This window comes from Arvicanthis niloticus, chromosome 28 (genome assembly GCF_011762505.2).
Source record: "Arvicanthis niloticus isolate mArvNil1 chromosome 28, mArvNil1.pat.X, whole genome shotgun sequence".
In the NCBI taxonomy this organism is placed as follows: domain Eukaryota; kingdom Metazoa; phylum Chordata; class Mammalia; order Rodentia; family Muridae; genus Arvicanthis; species Arvicanthis niloticus.
This window is the reverse complement of record NC_133436.1, coordinates 12463280-12481220: the sequence shown is the minus strand read 5'-3', so window position 1 is coordinate 12481220 and position 17941 is coordinate 12463280. Positions and strand designations below refer to the sequence as shown.

Below are 17941 nucleotides of genomic sequence, written 5' to 3'. Positions count from 1 at the left end.
ATGGATGAGTGGATGGCTAGATGGGTGGTTGGATAGGTCAATGGATGGATGTATAAGTGGGTGGATGGGTGGTGGGTGGCTAGATGGATGAGTGGATGGATAAATGGATGAGTGGGTAGATAGATGGGTGGGTAGATGGATGGGTAGGTAGATGGGTGGGTGGATAGATCAATGGATGGATGTGTGGATGGATGGATAGATGGATAGGTGGATGGATGGATGGATGGACAGAGTGATACATTGTTGTTGCTGTGTTCATTGAATAGGGAAGTTTTCCTTTTGTTAATGGCATAGTTGCTCTCCCTTTTACAAAGGCGAACACACATCATAGTGGAGGAACTGAGGTTGAGCCTTTTGGTTTAATGTCTATTTATCATGGAGTGGGCCTGCTGCTGAGGGGTTGGTTCACACAGTGATAGGGCCAATTCCCGGCATACTTGCCTTCCTCACTGTATGAAACCGCCCCAAGGACTGTTCTTGCCTTTGTGATGGGCCCCACCTCACCTTGGCGTATTCAACTTTATAGTTACAATTTGTCTGGACTGTGTGACCTGGAGTCCCTGTAGGGTGTGATTGGGTGTTAGAAGAGGCAAAGAAAAAGTAGAATTGCAGATTTCTGCAGATCATCGAGACATGTTCTGGAGACCCATTCACTCCATCTTCAATGTGATGTGAATACTTGCATCCCTCCCCATCAGTCAACTCTTAGGGTACCTAGCTCTTCCTGTGACTTTTTGTCCTGATCATGCCTAACAGTTTGCTTGCCACTAAGTTTATTTTTGAGCTCAGCCTATTCAGATGGGCTTGATACTTGTTGTAGCTGTCTGGGATCTGAAACCATCTGGTTTCTCCTAGCTGGGTAGCGGGTGTGGCACAGAGCTGGAAGAGAAACCTGTGTTGTTTTTGTGTAGAGGCTGGTCTTTGCATATCTCTTGATCTGTTAACTTGAACTTGAGTGGAGGGAGTTGATGCAGCTGGTGTGTATTTATAAGTGTAAGCTTTAAGACTCTCGGCCAATATGAAGAGGTTGACCAGGGTTTGCTCTCAGGGTGAAGCTATGGTTGATGCCAGAAACGGACTCACACTCGTAAGTGATCAAGTCATGGCTCATCAGTGTCTAGGATAATTACGTCATTGGCTTTTCAAGTTATTCCTAGCAATTTTGTCTTCATCTCAAGATGGGGACCTACCAACAAAGGTTCATTGCTGTTAGATTCTTAGTCCAAATGCGTTATTTGAGATTAAAGCCTAGTGAAACCATTTGTACCATGATGGGAAGTGTAACAATAATGGAAAAACCATTATTATGTTGGTCTCCTCCTTCAGAAGTGCCCGGAAATGAGGCTGTTACTGTCCTCAAGGGTCCAGATCTGGGTCTGCATGCACCAGCTGTGTGCATATCAGAATGCTGGTGTCTTTAAGGATTGCCACTCTCAGTTGTTGGTTATGTCCTTTTCTTTTCTATCTCATTACTACTCACTGAGAATGACCACACCCATGTGTCTTTTGTCATTCGTTTTCCTGCAGATTTCAGCAATGTCCCTGACATCACAACTGGCCTGAAAAGGAGCCAGACAGAAGGCACTCTGGATCAGGTGCCCCGCAGGGAGAAGATGGAGCAGACATTCCGGGTAAGACATCAGCCCAGATCACAAGCCCAGATTCAGGCACTGGTACCTGAGGTTGGGAATATAAAAGATGGGATTTTCCTATTCTTGGGTCCAAAATTAAAACACCCTATGTGAGGGTATGCATGTGGTTTTTGATTTGTAGTTGTGTTGGTGTATGTGTGTATGATTTTGGGATGGGGGTTGGTTGGTTGTTTTTGTTTTTATTTGTTTTGTTTTTGAGACAGAATCTCCCTCTCTAGTTTAAGCTGGTCTGGAACTCACCCTGTAATCCAGGCAGGCCTTGAACTCATAATGACCCTCTTACCTACGTCTGTAAGCACTGGGATTACAGGTGTGAATCACCACACCTATTTGTTTCTCCTTTTTAAAATTGTGTGTGTGTGTGTGTGTGTGTGTGTGTGTGTGTGTGTGTGTGTGTATGTGTGTGCTCATGCTGTATGCCCATGAATGAATACATCTGCCCGAGCATGTTCCTGTGGAAGCCAGTGGTTGATGCTCATGTTTTTTCTATCCCTCTCTACCTCGGGTTTTGAGACATGAACTCGCTGAACCTTTTGCAGTCTGGATAGGCTGGCTGGCCAATGCGCTCCAGAGGCCTTCCTATTTTCTCTGGGGTTACAGATATCATTGCCCTAACTGGTTTTTCTGTGGGCTCTGGGGATCTAACCTACATGGCAAACACGCTATGGACTGAGCCATCCTCCCAGCCCTGTTTAGTCATTTGAAGTGGGAAGCCATGGGGACCATTCACTTTCAGCCTGACTTCTGGCATGCCATCAAAGAGCAAGGGAGACAGAGCCAGTCCTACTTCAGGAAGTCTGTTTAGAAATCCCAAGATGGAAGTGCTAAGCTTGGGTATCAGGAAAGTAATGTCCAGTTACTAGCCCTGAGTTTTTTTTTTTTTTTTAAACCAAAAGTAAATTTTATTAGTTTTTGCAATGCTGTCATTTGGTTGTAATAAAATATATATAACAAGGGCCTGGAGAGATGGCCAAGCAGTCAAGAGCATTCACTGTTCTTCTAGAGGACCTGGGTTCAATTACCATCACCCACAGGGCAGTTACTGTCTGTACTTCCAGTTCCAGTGGCTCCAACACCCTCGGTTAACCATCTGTAGGTACCAGGCACTCTCATGGTATACACATATACATACAGGTAAAATATCCATAAGCATAAAATATGAATATATATCTACATGTATCTATATAGCTCATATAGTTTGCCTCTTTAATCATTTTCAAATGTGCACTTAAGTGGTGTGACATGTACTCGGGATGTCCTGCCTTTTGCCTCCAGAACTTTTTCTTGACTATTCCTGTTGATCGGTCACGTTCCATCTCTTCCCTTCCCACAGCCTCATCTATACTTTCCTCTTGCCTGCCAATTCTATGCACTGCCTAGAAAAGCAACAGTGTCTAAACACCAGTCAGCATGGTGATGCATGCCTTTAATCCTAGCCCTTGGGAGGTGAACATGAGCATTGGGAATGCAAGGTTGTCTTCAGATGTATAGTGAATTAGAGGCCAGCCTGGGATACATTACAACCTTTCTTAAACACACACACACACACACACACACACACTCTCTCTCTCTCTCTCTCTCTCTCTCTCCTCTCTCTCTCTCTCTCTCTCTCTCTCTCTCTCTCTCTCTCTGTCTCTCCTCTCTCTCACACATTCACATAGACACACACACTCACACATACACACAGAGACATACATCCTGCAAGACATACACCACATACATACACATACACACATACATACAAACCAGATAGATACACAAACACTTAAGCACAAAACACACACACACAAAACAGATACACATATCACACAGACACACACAGAGAAGGCAGACAAATAGACACACACACACACACAAACCAGACAACAACAAAACACATCTCGCCCTTTTGATCTTGACTTATTTCACTTAGCAAGATACAGTTCATCTGTGTGATACAATGTGTCAGATTTTTATTCCCTTTTAAGGCCAAATAATAGCCCATTGCAAGTATGCACTACATTCTGTTTAGCCTTACAGCTATCTATTGTCATCTCTTGTGAGTGACACTGCAATGGCCAATTGGCATGCACACCTCTGCTCAGGTCTTCACCTTCATGTTTGGGGGTGTGTCCCTGGAGTGGAGTTGCTGGAGCATAACTCTTCCACATTTGCCTTGTTGAGGGACAGTACTGTCAGCATCCACAGTCCCTTCTACCAGCTCAGCTGCTGCATGCCAGGGCTACAGCTCACCCACATTCTCAGTGGGATTTTCTGCCTTCCTTTCCATACCTCCGTTTTCAAACTGTTCATGATCACCTTACCCTTTCAGTGCTGTCTAGAGTTTGAGATTCCAGTCCCACTGTATGGTCTTTGTTTCTTACTGGGATATATAGAAGATACAAAAGCAGAGGCAATTCTTGTGGAACCTCATGCCACCTGGGCTCTTGTTGAGCAGCTTGTAGCTTACCCTTGAGTCTTGACGACATCCACTGAAGTGGAGTCCGTTTGATGAGAGCCCACCTCAGGTTATATACTCAGCCTCTATTCTTTCTTTCCTCCTCAGCCCTGCTCCCTACAGTCTTCTGCAGTCTCTCCCCAGTTCTGCCATTCCTCCGTGGCTCAGGATATCTGGTTTTATTCAAGGACATAGCTTTTTGTTATCTCTGAACTGAAATCCATCAGTGCTCTGGGCCTTGTGGTTCCATTCTGTCTCTGTTGGGCTGTGTTAGAAAAGTCAGTATCATGGTTCTCTCTTCTGTGTGCGGAGCAAAGGATCATAGAGCATCCACCTGATGAGTTCTGTTTGCTTTGGTTTCATTGTTTGAAGCTATACCCCCTAAAGCATTCATGAAACAGACTCTGTGTTAAAGAAGGGCACCCCAGGGCACAGGCACATCACATGCCTGGAGGAAGATCACTCAATGCTATTGAGAATGATTTTCTTTCTGTGATAATTTGCTTGAGTTCCTAATAAGGAAATTAATTTTATCTCCAGTTTTAAAAAAGATTCAATAAAAGAGACATGAAAAATTAAAAGAATTAGCACAGTAAGTTCATTTTTAACTGTTCCCCGACAATGTGTGTCTTGGCTAAGCAAAACCAGTGAGTGGTTAGAAGTCGGAAAGGGAGAGCTGAAGGTTGGGTGGGAATGTGAACAACATGAGCTTCAGTTTCCATTATAATGAATAGTGAGGCTAGCCTGGTCTACAGAGTAAGTTCCAGGATAGCCAGAGCAACATAAGGGAGGCTCTGTCTCAAAAGACAACATCAAAAAAAAATGGAGAAGGAAGAGAGCTGACACAAACTCAAACACACACATACCACTCTCTCATACACACACACTATTCACACATGCACTCACTCATACAGACACACTCACAGACACTCACATACAGACACACTGCTCACACATTCTCAGACACACATAGGCACTCATAGTCATAGAGACACAGACACACACACACACCACTCATTCACATAGAGACACAGAGAGACACACATACTCAGACACTCTCTCTGACATTCTCTCAGACGTTCTCTCTAACACACACACACTCTTATACTCACCCATAGAGTATAAGAGAAAGAGACTATAAGAATCTCACTCATACAGACACACAGAGACACACACACACTCACAGACACAGACACACCACTCATACATACATACTCATACAGAGACATACACAGACGTATACACATCCTCTCTCTCAGACACATACACTTATATGCATAGCAAAGAACATAGATCAGAAAATATATCAGAAGGGTTATAGGCTGAGTATCTTGATATATCTGTATTCTGTATAAGGGGCTATGTAGGGGAGGGGACCCATTTGTCAGCATGAGATCCATTTGTGTTTCATATGCACCAGGTACATGTGATATAGAAACAACTTTGTATAGTGTTGGTGCTATGCTTGTGTTTTAACTACAGCTTTGCACTGAAGGGCAGGGGTAGGACATTGCTTCTTCTTCTTCTTTTTTTTTTTTTTTTTTTTCATGCTGGTGTGCTGGATTTTGCAGCCTTTTGGATTAGGAATCCTCCATCTGAGGGAGCAGATGAAGGACTTGCTGCCAAATTTCTTACAAGTCAGAGGTCACTTACTAGTCGGGATGAATGTAACTACATCTGATGATGGACTTCAGTTTTCTGAAAAATAGGGTGATGTCCACCAGTTGGTTTGCTTTTCACATGGCCTTTGTTTCTTGGCAAGAGTGAATTCGTGACCACCCAAAGTCCTAACTGTGATGAATGTAGGGAAAAAGGCAGGGAGTTGTCAAATTTATGGGTCTTAACTTTTTTTTTTTTTGATATAATTTTTACCTCATGGTTGGACCCAGGGGAACCTCTTTAATGCTAAACACCCATTTTGCCTCCAAGCTAGATTCTCAGGTCTTTTTGAAATTTTAATTTTGTGACAGAATCTCATTAAGTTGTCTAGGCCGACTTGAACTTGTGATCCTTCTGCCACAGCTGCCAAGTAGCTGCAGTTACAGATCTGTGCTACCAGACCAGGCTATTTATTATTATTGTCGTTGCTGTTGTTGTTGTCGTAGTATTTATATTTATAGTCCAGAGATGAACACTAGGGATGGGTTTGATATTATTATTATTTGTATTAATAGTCCAGAGATTAACACTGGGGATGGGTTTGATTGCTCTCCAACATTTTCAATCTTTTATGTCAGAGTCTTTCACTGAATCACACCAATTGGCTAGACTGGCTGGCTAGCAAGCTCTTAGATTTGCCTGCCTGGCAGCTGCCATTCCTGGGGCAGGTAAAGATGCCCAAGACCTTGTCTGTTTTTTTTTTTTTTTTTTTTTTTTTTAATATTAGTTCTGAGGATCTGAACTCAAATCCTTATGCTTACTTAGCAGGCAATTTACCAGCTGAATTTTCATCTCCCCAGCTCTGTGTGTGTGTGTGTGTGTGTGTGTGTGTGTGTGTGTGTGTGTGCACATGCCTCGTGTGTATAACCAGGAATCCTCCCTGTTTTCATAGAAGTAAATTGGGAATTGCCAATCTGCTGTGCTTTCTTCCTGTGCTGGGAGAAACTCTTCCAGGGGCCCCTGCACAGTGCCTTCTTAGCAGGCACCTGCTCAGGCCTGCAGGAGGCAGTTGCTCTCCAGGGAGAGGACCTGCCTCTGCTTCCTGGATCTTCTTAGGGGTCATTAACTTCTTTTCAGATTAGATTCTGGTTGAACCTGGGCCATTTGGGGTGTTTTACTAACAAGTACTCTAGACGTAAGAAAAAGGAATAATTTCCATTGAAAATCCCGTGAAGAAACACAGCTGTAAGCAAGGCTTTTGACAGCCCCACAATTTCTGCAAATGGCTCATAATTGATTGCCTCGTCTCTCTTTAAGGGTGCCTATTACTGTCACGGGTCTTTGTGTGACCCTGTCAGCTTCTCCTGTAGGGAATTTTTTTTTTTCTTTCCAGTATTGTTAGCAGTTGGCACATGCTATTATGATGGGAGGAGGGGACCCTAAAGGAATAAATAATTTCTCTTTGGGTGAGGGAGTTCTTTTAGATTGTTTGGGCGGGGGGCACCTCAAGGTGTGTTAAGCAGTTCCCCCATAGACACGTCACTTGAGTACTGGAGACTGGCAGTGGACATATGGTACTTAGTGGATCTGTTGTCCCTGCATCTGCTGTAACCTCCTGGTGCCTGTTCAGAGCAGAGAGGCTCTCAGTTTGGGGTAGGAATCTAGTGAAAGGGGTGTGCCTTCTCTAGGCAGCAGAGAAAGAGCGTGGTGGCGCTAGGGCGTCCTTGTGGATGTGACAGGAAAGAACAGTGTGGGATTTTTTTTTCTCCATTTCATTGCCTGGTGATGAGAGCCAGAGGGGATGCATGGCTTCCACACTCTCCAGCAGCAGTGGACGGTAGATGGCTTTTCTGCTCCAACACTGACAAAGAACAGGTGCTTCTGAATCTCTCCTTTTTATGTGCAAGCATGTAAGTAAGCACAGGCTTGGGGTTCTTGGTTGCAGATCTTGATCCAAGTACAGGCAGGTTTGCACGTTTTCTTTCAGAACTGAAAAATTGATTTGACTCTCAAATGTTTAAACGTTGCGGTGTGGATGGCAGGGTTCTTTCTAGAAGGGGCCCCGAGAGCAATCTTGAAGCACTCTGTATTTCTAGGCGAGAAGAGAACTTTTGTATACTGGCTCTGTGGTATGTAGACTTTGCCTGTCTCCTTCTGAAGCCTTGTAGTTGATCTCTAAAACACTTTTGTCAGTTTGAAACGGAGGATGTCAGAAAGACCTGTGGGGGGGTGTGGGGGGTGGAGGGAGGAAACATTTCCTCTGTTTACCATATTTAAAAGTGGGAGAAAGAATTTGATTATTACAAATAATTTTATGCTTGAACAATTTCCTTGGAGCATAGCTCATGCTTGTATTGGGCTGAAAGCTGCGAACTAAACACCTGCGAAAGGAGACTTGTTTTCTGCAAGGTGAGTGGAGTTTTCGGTGTAGCTCCTTCTCCTCAGTTAATTTTCTAGATTTGACAGGAATTTTTATGTAATCACCTAGTGTAGCTGTGGCCGTGATTATTTTCTGCAGTTTGTGGGCGTTGTGTTGCTAGAACGGAGAGCGTTGTGGAATCGAGATGTACAGTGTAGCAACCGTGTGTTGTGTTCTCTGCAGTTCGATAATTTTAAAGATGTGTTTTTGTCCCATTGCGAGTTCAAGACAGAAGAAAAGACTGCGCAGTGACGGATAGCCTCCCAGTAACCAGGGGAACATAACTTGTATTCAATATTTGCCTCCTGCCCACTCACTTTGCTCCACTTTTTAAGTTTTTTGGATGAATTGCTCTCTAAGAGATTGTCTATCACAGAAACGGGAGCCAAAGAAAAAGATTTGAGGGAACAGGATTTGTTTCCCAGCATTCCTTAAGAGCACACGTTTGGGTTTCCAGCATTACCTCGGGATCTTTTGGGTTTTGAGATGTTTTGTTAGAAAGTTAAACTAAACACCATTTATTTATAAACAGTGGTCTGTCTTCACAGATGCCTTTGGTAGGATGACATATTCATGGTCTTAAAGTCAAACGTGTTTTTAAATGCAAGTTGTCTGAACTAATTCGTATTTGAATGGGCAGGGAGATGGTATCTGCAGGGCAATTCGCTTTGTTCCTGGAAAATGACTCATGTGTGCCTTTCTGCCATAGAGGCCACTCCCAGGATGATTTTTACTTCAGGCAGCCCTTTCTTTCGGGTGGCGTTGTGCCCCAAAGAAACCTTGACTAGTTTAGAAAGCTGAGTTTGTAGCCTGTTGTGCCAGGATTTATCAGTGACCTGGGAGATCACACAGCTTTTAGGTGATTAAGCTCCCTCTCCTGACAGGTCTACAAGTGGGCATCCTACTCAAGTCTTAGCATCTCAAGTCTTAGTTAGCATCTTCATCATGTGGGTGGTGGTGTGTGTGGGGGGGGCGGATACTGGGAAGATTCAGTGCCAGATAAGAAGTTATATACAAGTATATGAATGTCTTAATGAAGTGTGTGTGTGTATGTGTGTGAATTAAACACCTTAGCTGCCCAGCAGTCTTTTCAGAGTTAGTGTCAGTTGTCAAAATCTCCTGAGCTTTGTTTTTCTCAGGGATGAAGTAAAGAATCAGACACCAGGGACTTTGGGGATTGGGTTCCCTTAGCTCTTGGTTATCTCCATAAAGAGCAGACATAATCCATGAAGTAAAAGTTTCTCAGCTGTAGTGTCACAGATTGGCTGGTATCACTGAGTAGAGAAGGGGTGTTCTTGGTCTGCTTTCTTCCTCGAAGGGGCCGGCTATGAGTGCCTGGTCACTCAGACCAGAGAGACACTGCTGGCCAGTCTCACAGATCTGTCCGCTTGGACGAGAGGTGGGGTGAATACAGGCTGGAGAAGGAGCTGGCTGCTGCAATTTTGTACCTGGCTCTCCAGCACACAGGGTAGCATTCTCTTTTACCATTGCACATGCTTGGGACAGAGACCGGATAACACATTCATTGGGCTTGTTGGAGGCAACTTTGCTGGGTTTTCACTGGAGCCTGAAAGGTCATTCAATCTCTTGATAGTTCTCTATCTGTTACCCAACCCCACATTCCTACCTGCAGGCTGTTAGCACTCAGCTCACCACTTTTGGGTCTGCCCTGAGTGGGTCATTAGGACTGATATGTGGCCAAGGGGTTTGGCATGCAGAGCTCATCCTTGGGTTCTGTCCCGCCAAGGATCATGTGATCTCTGCAGAATGAGAGATATCATGCTTTCTTCCCCTTCCCTGTGCAGGGTTTCAGGGAAGGGCTCAAAGTGAGTCGGCAGTGGACCTGAACTGTAGCATGGCCTTGAGACCCCAGAGATACAGATGTGGAAATCCAGTGGTTCTGAAAGCAGCTCTACATGGCTAGCACTCATCCTGGGGGGGGGGTGGGGGGGGAATCCAGTAGAGTCTGAAGCAGGGAAGCAGGAAGAAGTCCTGCTATGCATGGCCTTCCTCCCTACTTCTTGCAGCTGTCCTCAGCCCTGTCACCATGGATCTGATCTATCTATCAGGACAGAAGAAACTTGAGATGTGAGCAGACACTGTTATCAGGGGCTCAGCTATGAACAGGCTGGGGCTGGGATGCACAGAGACTGACGGCCACCAAATGGATACTCAGCAGTCTGTGAAGCTCCCTCGGTGACTGAGGCTTGGGGTTGTGAGTGGCCCCAAGGCTATCAGTTTTCATGTAGTTTGGCAGGCAGCATGCAATTCTCCATGTTATTGAATACAAGGCTGCCCTAGCACTAGAGTCATGTGAAAGGCAGAGGTTCTAGAACAGTGATTCTCAACACATAGGTCATGACCCCTGTTGGGTCAAAGGTCATTTCACAGGCATCACCTAAGACTATCAGAAAGGACAGATATTTTCAGTATGATTCATAACAACAGCAAAGTTACAGTTGAGAAGTAGCAAAGACAATAATTTTATGGTTGGGGGCCACCACAACATGAGGGAGGTCAAGAACCACTCACTGTTCTAGAACATGACCTGACAGGGAAGGTAGGCCTGTAGGTTCAGATACCAACTCTAGGAAGTCCAGGCTCCCCATATCTTTGCTGGTTTTTAATGGTTCTCACATGGAGGGGGATACTGGGGATAACTTGACTCAGGGAGCTTGGGAGGAATTATGGCAGTCCTTTCTTCCCTTCTCTCTCCTTCTATCTTTGGGGTGTGTGACTCTTTGTAAACAGGCTAGCCCCCCAAATACCCCTCTATCCTTTGTCTAGGACCCAGTACCATCCTTCCTGCTTCCCCACACCTCTGCTATCTTTGTCTTCTCTGCATTCTCCCTTGATGTTCTATTTTTCCGGAAGGGGGAAAAAAAAGTCGTTACTCAAAGTCAGCTTCAGAATCACAGATGGAAGAGGAAGGACAAAAAGGGAATCCACAAAGAGACTGAGCAGTAGGGCAGCAGGGTGAATCACCCCGGAGGGCAGGGCTGGGGGCAGCTCTTGTCAGGTGGAGCCTTGGCTCTGAAACGAATGGGCTGTCAGGCACCCAAGTACTGAAGGGATAATTACATGCCCTCTCCTTGCTGCTGGGGTGGTGACTAACAGGAAAGTGACTTAGAGACGCCCCAGGCTGAAGCAGCCCGAGGATTGGACCCCGATTGGGCAGAGATGCTTCTCTGAAGGGGCACCCTTCACTTGGCCACATTTCCTTGGTTTTCTGGCAGCTTCTTCCTTCTTTCTCTCCCTGGATACAGCAGGAGCCATGACCGTTTGAGAGGAGACCCTGAGACGGATGCTTATATCCTCCCTGGGTGAACGAAGCATTAAATTCAGAGTAGCTGGACAACACAGTTGGTGGAGTGAGGCATGTGGTCTGCATTTCTTGCTGTCTGCTTTCTGTGTGGTTACATGTGCAGGACAGTCAAGACGGGGATGATTGGTGAGCTTCCTGGGCTATATCTCTCTTTCCATGCTTCACACCTTCCAGTTCTGCGTCTGTGTTTCCTTTTTAGACTCTGGCTGGAGGTAAATAGTTATGGAGGACTCAGTATAATTTCCCTTTGGGACAGAGAAGTACAGAATTTGAATCAGGTCAAACCCTCCCCTCAGTCTGAACCCTACTTAAAGGTTCTTGGTCCTTCTTGCGGAGACTTGGATCTAGGGTAGATGCCGTAGGAGTGTGGGTGGCTTTTGCCCTGTGTCCTGGGCTGATGATGGCTTCCTTTGTCCTTGGCTAAGTCACCAGACATCTGCATCGGTCTGAGGAGCAGCCCTGAGCTGACACATCTCCTTGCCCATCCTTCTACCTGAATGTGTGACCTTGGGCAGTCCTCTACCTGACATTGCTGCTGCTGGTCCTCATGTGTGTGGAGAACTGCCTAAGTAGAGACCAAGTCTCAGAAGAGTCTGATTGGAATCAGCACAGGTTGTCTGTGGTCCGTCACAGCGTTTACTGAAGTTAAAACCTCTAAGAGAATGGTTCTCAGCCTTCCTAACGTTGCAACTCTCTTATACAGTTCCTGATGCCATAAAGACCCCCAACCATAACATTATTGTTTGCTGCTTCACAACTGTAATCGTGCTACTGTTGTGAACCATAACATAAATGTCTGACATGCAGGATATCTGACATGAAACCCTTGTGTGGGGTCATGGCCCACAGGTTGAGAACCACTGCTTTAAGGTGTGTGGTGGTTTTAAGGTCATGATGATTGAAGACTGGGTGGCTTGGTGCTTTATTTAGAAAGTATTTAAGAGCAGATCTTTGAGAATGGGATGAAAGCTCTAGAAACCTCTAGGACATCACTTCTATGCCTGTATTTAAAACGGCATAGAATTCTGGGTGTGTGGCAAGAATCACCAATATGACGGCATTGTGCATAGGTTTCCCCTTTGCAGTCGCTAGGACCCTTGAGTTTCTAACCCTGACTTTGAGCACGTGAATTGTTAGTTAGCCTTGCTGCTGATGCTACATTATTGACATTTCAGAATCAATACCAAGTGCTGATGATATGAAAAGTGTCAGGTTTGTTTAATCCTGTGGATTTGTCTGCATTCTGTCCATGTCCATGTGCGAAAGTGCATGTTCACATGTGTGTGGAGACCAGAAGTCAACCATGGATATCTTCTGTGACCATCGACCTTATAGTTTTTGAGATGGGGTCTCTCACTGAGTGTGGAACATAGCTATTTGGTTTGGCTGGTTGACCAGCACGCTCCAGTGATCCTCCGGGCTCTAACTTTTCAAGGCTTACATTATAGGTGCAGCCCACAAAACCTGGCTTTAAGATCGAGGACTGGAGACCTGAACTCAAGTCCTTAAGGTTCTACAACAGGCGCCACCCCCTCGGAGCCTTCTCTCCTCCTTTCCGGGAGCACTTTAAACTTTGTTTCCTTTTTCTAGTCTGCTAGACCAGGTGAAGCTAGCGGTTAATGCTCCACTTGCCTCCATTCATGAGCTGAAAGACAAGGAGAGGGTTAGACAATAACCCCTCACCCAGATGGCAAACAAATTATCGGGTTGAGAACAGAATACATTACTCTGATGGTCGAGCGGTATTGGCACATTTACCGAATGCCACTGGCACCAACATATAGCGATGCTTGGAATCACAATTTATTTTCTGTAATTATGGGGCTGAGCGGGCAGGGTGCAGGGGTCGGGGAAGTGAATCTGGGAAGAATAAGCTATGAAACGCTGGTCCTCAACTAAACTTTTATAGGCCTGGTTGCTGAGATAAACACCTGTCTGGTGGGTTGTAGGGTGGTAATTATCCACTCAACACAGGGGTGCTTAGGTAGTGGTGGTCCCCCAAGGCTGCTGTGAGTAGAGCTTCATGCTGTGCTTCCCCCCCTCCCCACCCCACAGTAGATCAGTCCGAGCCTGTTTCTTGTTCCTTTTCTTCTAAAGGAGTAATAGCAGAGTTATGGTCTAATTTGGGCTTGCTGCTGTTTGGGTGGCTTGCGTGTTATCTAATCTTTAATATTTACCAAGAGTGGGGAGGATGTGGCATCATGGGGGTTCCTTCATTAAAAGCTGCTCCACAAAGGCCTGCTCAGGCTCGAGCCACTGTTAAGGGGTCTGCACAGTCATCTTGATGCCTTATTTCAACAGTCTTGCTTGCACGCAGAACGCTGGAATGGAAAGGTCATCGTGAGGGCTGAGTGAGGGTGTGTTCACGCCTCTCCCTATCCTGAGCACCTTGTCATCTTTTTGTAATGTTTGGGTCCCATGATGCAGCGGCTCATACTTTAAAAAAAAAAAAGTCTGCACTGTTGTTTGGGGTCATTTTGTCATTTCCTCGAGCATTCTGCTCTCGAGAGACCCAACTGTCGCTGTCAGGAGCTCTAGGGACTTGAGGTGGGAGAGGCTGAGAACCCCACCCAAGAGCCCTGCTCACAGGCACACAGTGTGGCTTTTGCCTTCAGTGACCTTCCTGGGTGCCATCTCCCAACTGCTGAGGGTACAGAGTGGATATTTTGGTTTCGAAAACTCAGTTTCTCACTGTTTGTGATGTAGCACGAAGACCTGAGAACACAGGTATGTTACTAATATGGGGAAGAGGAGAGCACAGAAGACTTTACATTATTGTTTGTTTATGTGTTGTATGTATGGGTGCTCTGTCTGCATGTATACCTGCATGCCAGAAGAGGACATCAGATACCGTTACAGATGGTTGTGATGGGTGCTGGGAACTGAACTCAGGACCTCTGGAAGAGCAGCCAGTATTCTTAACTGCTGAGCTATCTGTCCAGTCCTGGATTTTAAAGGTATCCTGAGGGCCTGGGATGATGGCTGAGCAAGCATGAGAATCCAAGTCCAGGTTCCTAGCAATGTACAAAGCTCAAAGTGGCAACATACCCCTGTAATTCCAGTGTTAGGAGGCAGAGACCAGCAGGTCCCTCTGAAGCTCATTAGCCAGCCAGGCAGTCATCCTAGCCACATTGATGAACTCGGGGTCTAACGAGAGACCCTATCTGAAAAAGTAAGATGAAGAGAGGCTGAGGAAGACATCCCACGTTGACCTCTGGCCTCAACACACACATGCGTGTGTGCATCCACACGCATGCATGCGAACAATCACATACGCACATACACATGCACACAAAGGCACGCTGTGCCAGGGCATGCAGTTCAAATGCACTTTCTCCTTTGAATCCGCCTGTTTCCTGCCCCACCTCCGTCTCCTGTGCATTGCTCAGTCATCTGCAGTGCACCCTCCTCCCCTGACTCACTCACCTCTTTGGGAGTTCTGTCTCCAGCTCTCTGCTGCAACCTGAGTTCTCCAGTCTTGTCAGAAGCCACCTGGCAGTGAGTAACTGCCGACATTTGCCTGGGAACTTCTGAGCTGGTGGCTATACAGGCTGGAGGTCTCATGGTAAGCTACTTAGGAACCATGGATATACCTCAGGAATAGAGTCGTCCTGCTGCCAGCTTACAGGCTGGCTTGGAATACATGCAAGCTATCCCCTTCCCAGTCTGTTCTGTCATAAGGTCAAGGACTGAGAGGAAACTAACTCACCACTACCTTGGCCTGGCCAGTCCCCAGTGTCACGGGGGAGCCTGTGCCTCTGTCCACTTGTTTGAGGATTGACAATTCTTTCAGCAATGATTTATCAAGACGGAACTCTGGTTATTCAGCCATGACACAAGGTGAGGTTTGAAGACTGTCTCCGTCTGAGGTGTCAGCTAGCATTTAGTTGCCATGTTGTCATTAAAGGCTTGGGCTCCTTGCTTGTCTGTCCATATCTTTGCTGGTTTGTTTGTTTGTTTTCATGGCATTCTTCTCAACCCAAGGAAATGGCGCTTGAAACGACAGAGGTATTTGTTGAAAAGAGTGATGGTGACAGTTGCAGGTCTGCCTCTCCATTTTGCTCCTGTGGTCCGCATCAGGATGTGAAAGCTGGTTTATATAAAGTCTAAGCGTCATGTGCAGTGAATACTGATCCTCACGTGATTGTCGGAGGGGAGTGTGGAGTGAATGAACAGGGGTGACCACTGCATTTCTAAACAGTGTTACTAAAACAACTCAAGTGTCATCAGGTTGTATGTGTGCCCACTGGAGACAACAGCCCGAGCACATAGCAAGCCTACTTAAGGTTGCCCAAAGGGGAACAAACAATTTAATAGTTTACCCACTTAGGACTTTACTTCTCAAAGGCTGTTTCTGAAATCAGGTTCCAAGCTTTCTTTTCAGGTACTGTTAGTAGAACAAGTTAGGGCCTCTGGAAGGGTGTGTGTGTGTGTGTGTTGGGGATGGCTTCAGTCAAATTCTGATCCTGGGTTCCCTCTTCCTGGCTCTGTCTCACTCTTCTTGAGTGACTGGGTTACTGGGTCCATGAAATCTAGAGAGGGGTTGCACAGTGGACGTCAGCCCAGCGGCTGGAGGAGTTACAACAGGACCTTGCCCGAGGAGAAAACAGACTGCTTCCTGGCACTGTGGTGGGAAGTCATACAATGCCCATCAGGCTTGGCCATGCCCCTACCCACTGCCTTGCACTTGCTAAGCATCTGTAATGGCTTTCCTTCTAAGTGGGAGCATGAGTCTGTAGATGACAGCATCCAAATAACCCAGACTTCTAAGAATTCACAGTCGGTCTGCAGCAGCTCCAGGCAATAAAGGGACCCCCCTTATACCACCAAACCAGAACCTGTGCTTCTGGCTTCCTGCCCCAGGCTGGCTTACAGAGAACATCTAGGAACAGGTCGAGCATTGTAACTGTTGTGCCCGATGTCTATTGGTGAGCATTTCTGTCATTTCTGTGTGTCCCACACCCAAGGGACACATTTATCCCCAGAAGTACATTTATCTTGCCCTTGGAAAGTGGACATAAAGGATGGATTGGAGCAGTGAGGAGAGTTGTTTATCTCCTTCTGCAACGAATTAGAAAGTACATGAGGTAGCGGCGTCCGGATTTGCTGTTGTGTGAGGGAGACAGACAGATGGGCCAGAAGTGCCAGAGCTTTTTTAAGTCTTCACTGGACTTTGGGAAAACCACATGGTCTCCTTCCCCTCCTTGCCACTTTCAAGTACTTATAAAGAGTACCTTACTTCCCTACAGGCTCATGGCTGAGAGGTGAAATTAAAGTAGGCCCGTGTGTGTAAATGGCATTAATTGTAAAGGGACTTGAGCAAGATGTCAGCTATTATCTCTATGCATAGGCTATGAACTCTTTTTTTTTTTTTTTTTTTTTTTTTTTGAGACAGTTTTATGTATTCTAGGCTGGCCTTGAACTCACTGTGTAACTGAGGGTGATCCTCCTGCCTCCACTTCCTGAGTGCATCGCAGACGAGTGCTGGAGTTACAGGTGTGTACCACCATGCTGGGTTTAATGTCACACTGAGAACTGAGCCCGAGAGTTATGTTTGTTACGTAAGCACTTTACCAATGGAGCTGTGTGTTCAGCCCCATTATGACTGCAAACACCTCGCCTCACAGAAGACCAGTTTTCTCTACAACCCTATCAAATTCTTATTATAGCCCTCTGAGCAGGCAGAAGTTGAGATATTAGCCATTCCTTAACAGGCTAATATGTCATAGGCAGTTGGTCATTGAGAAAGCCAACATTAAGACTGTTTCTGTCAGGTTTTAAAGGGGATTTTTCCCATAATACCAATTCTGCCCAGCAAGGATTTTAGTACCTAGGGGCAAACACATGCTTAAGTGGCATGTGTAAAATTTGGGTCTGGTTTTTGCTAGAACTGTGGGTGCGACCATTCGGTAATTTACCTTAAACTTCAAGGTTACACAGACAACTTTTTGGTTTCTTTTCCTTTTAATTTTCGTTGGAAAGAATCTATCTCATAGATCTAGAATGAAATTTTTTCACTAGTTGTTAAAATAATTTGAAATGCAGGGTAGGGAGGGCTTGTAAGTCTTGGCCTGTTCAGTATCCATTACAGGTGTTTCCGTCTGAGCAGCCATAGGCTGATGGCTTGAAGTCTATAATGACACTGACATAGAGTAATGGCACCTTTGTAAAAATAGCCACTTAAAATATATTTGGGGCACAGAAGTACAGCAGTATTGGGGGTGGGGCAAAACATGATGCTCTTTGCAGAGCTGGTCAGACAATGCACCAGAAGCTAAGTGTCCACTCTGGGGAATGAGTGTCTGCCTGGGGTGGAGGCTATTGTAACAGCAATTCCAGCGTTCCCGTCAGTAATTGCTGTTCCGTATGTTGCTTTGCTTTCTGTCTGACTGCGCTCCTGTGAACCGTTATATTTCCCATGTGTGCCGTCTTTGTGTAGAGTCACATTGCACGGAACCAAAATAACCTACAGATCTGTCGGAATCCAAAATAACCTAAAGCCCCATCGC

At 45.7% G+C, this 17941-nt stretch overlaps 1 protein-coding gene across 6 annotated transcripts in view; it reads left to right on the top strand.

Moving 5' to 3' along the window:
* Positions 1-17941, top strand: part of Tiam2 (TIAM Rac1 associated GEF 2) — a 204525-nt gene that overhangs the window by 161822 nt on the left and 24762 nt on the right. For 4 of the 6 annotated variants that reach the window (XM_076926716.1, XM_076926717.1, XM_076926718.1 and 1 more), the window contains one exon: positions 1528-1631. In XM_076926716.1, coding sequence (XP_076782831.1) covers positions 1528-1631 — 104 coding nt within the window. Of the gene's footprint in view, positions 1-1527; positions 1632-7387; positions 7599-15252; positions 15273-17941 lie in introns of those variants that run through there. The other 2 variants (XM_076926720.1, XM_076926721.1) reach the window with 2 other exon arrangements.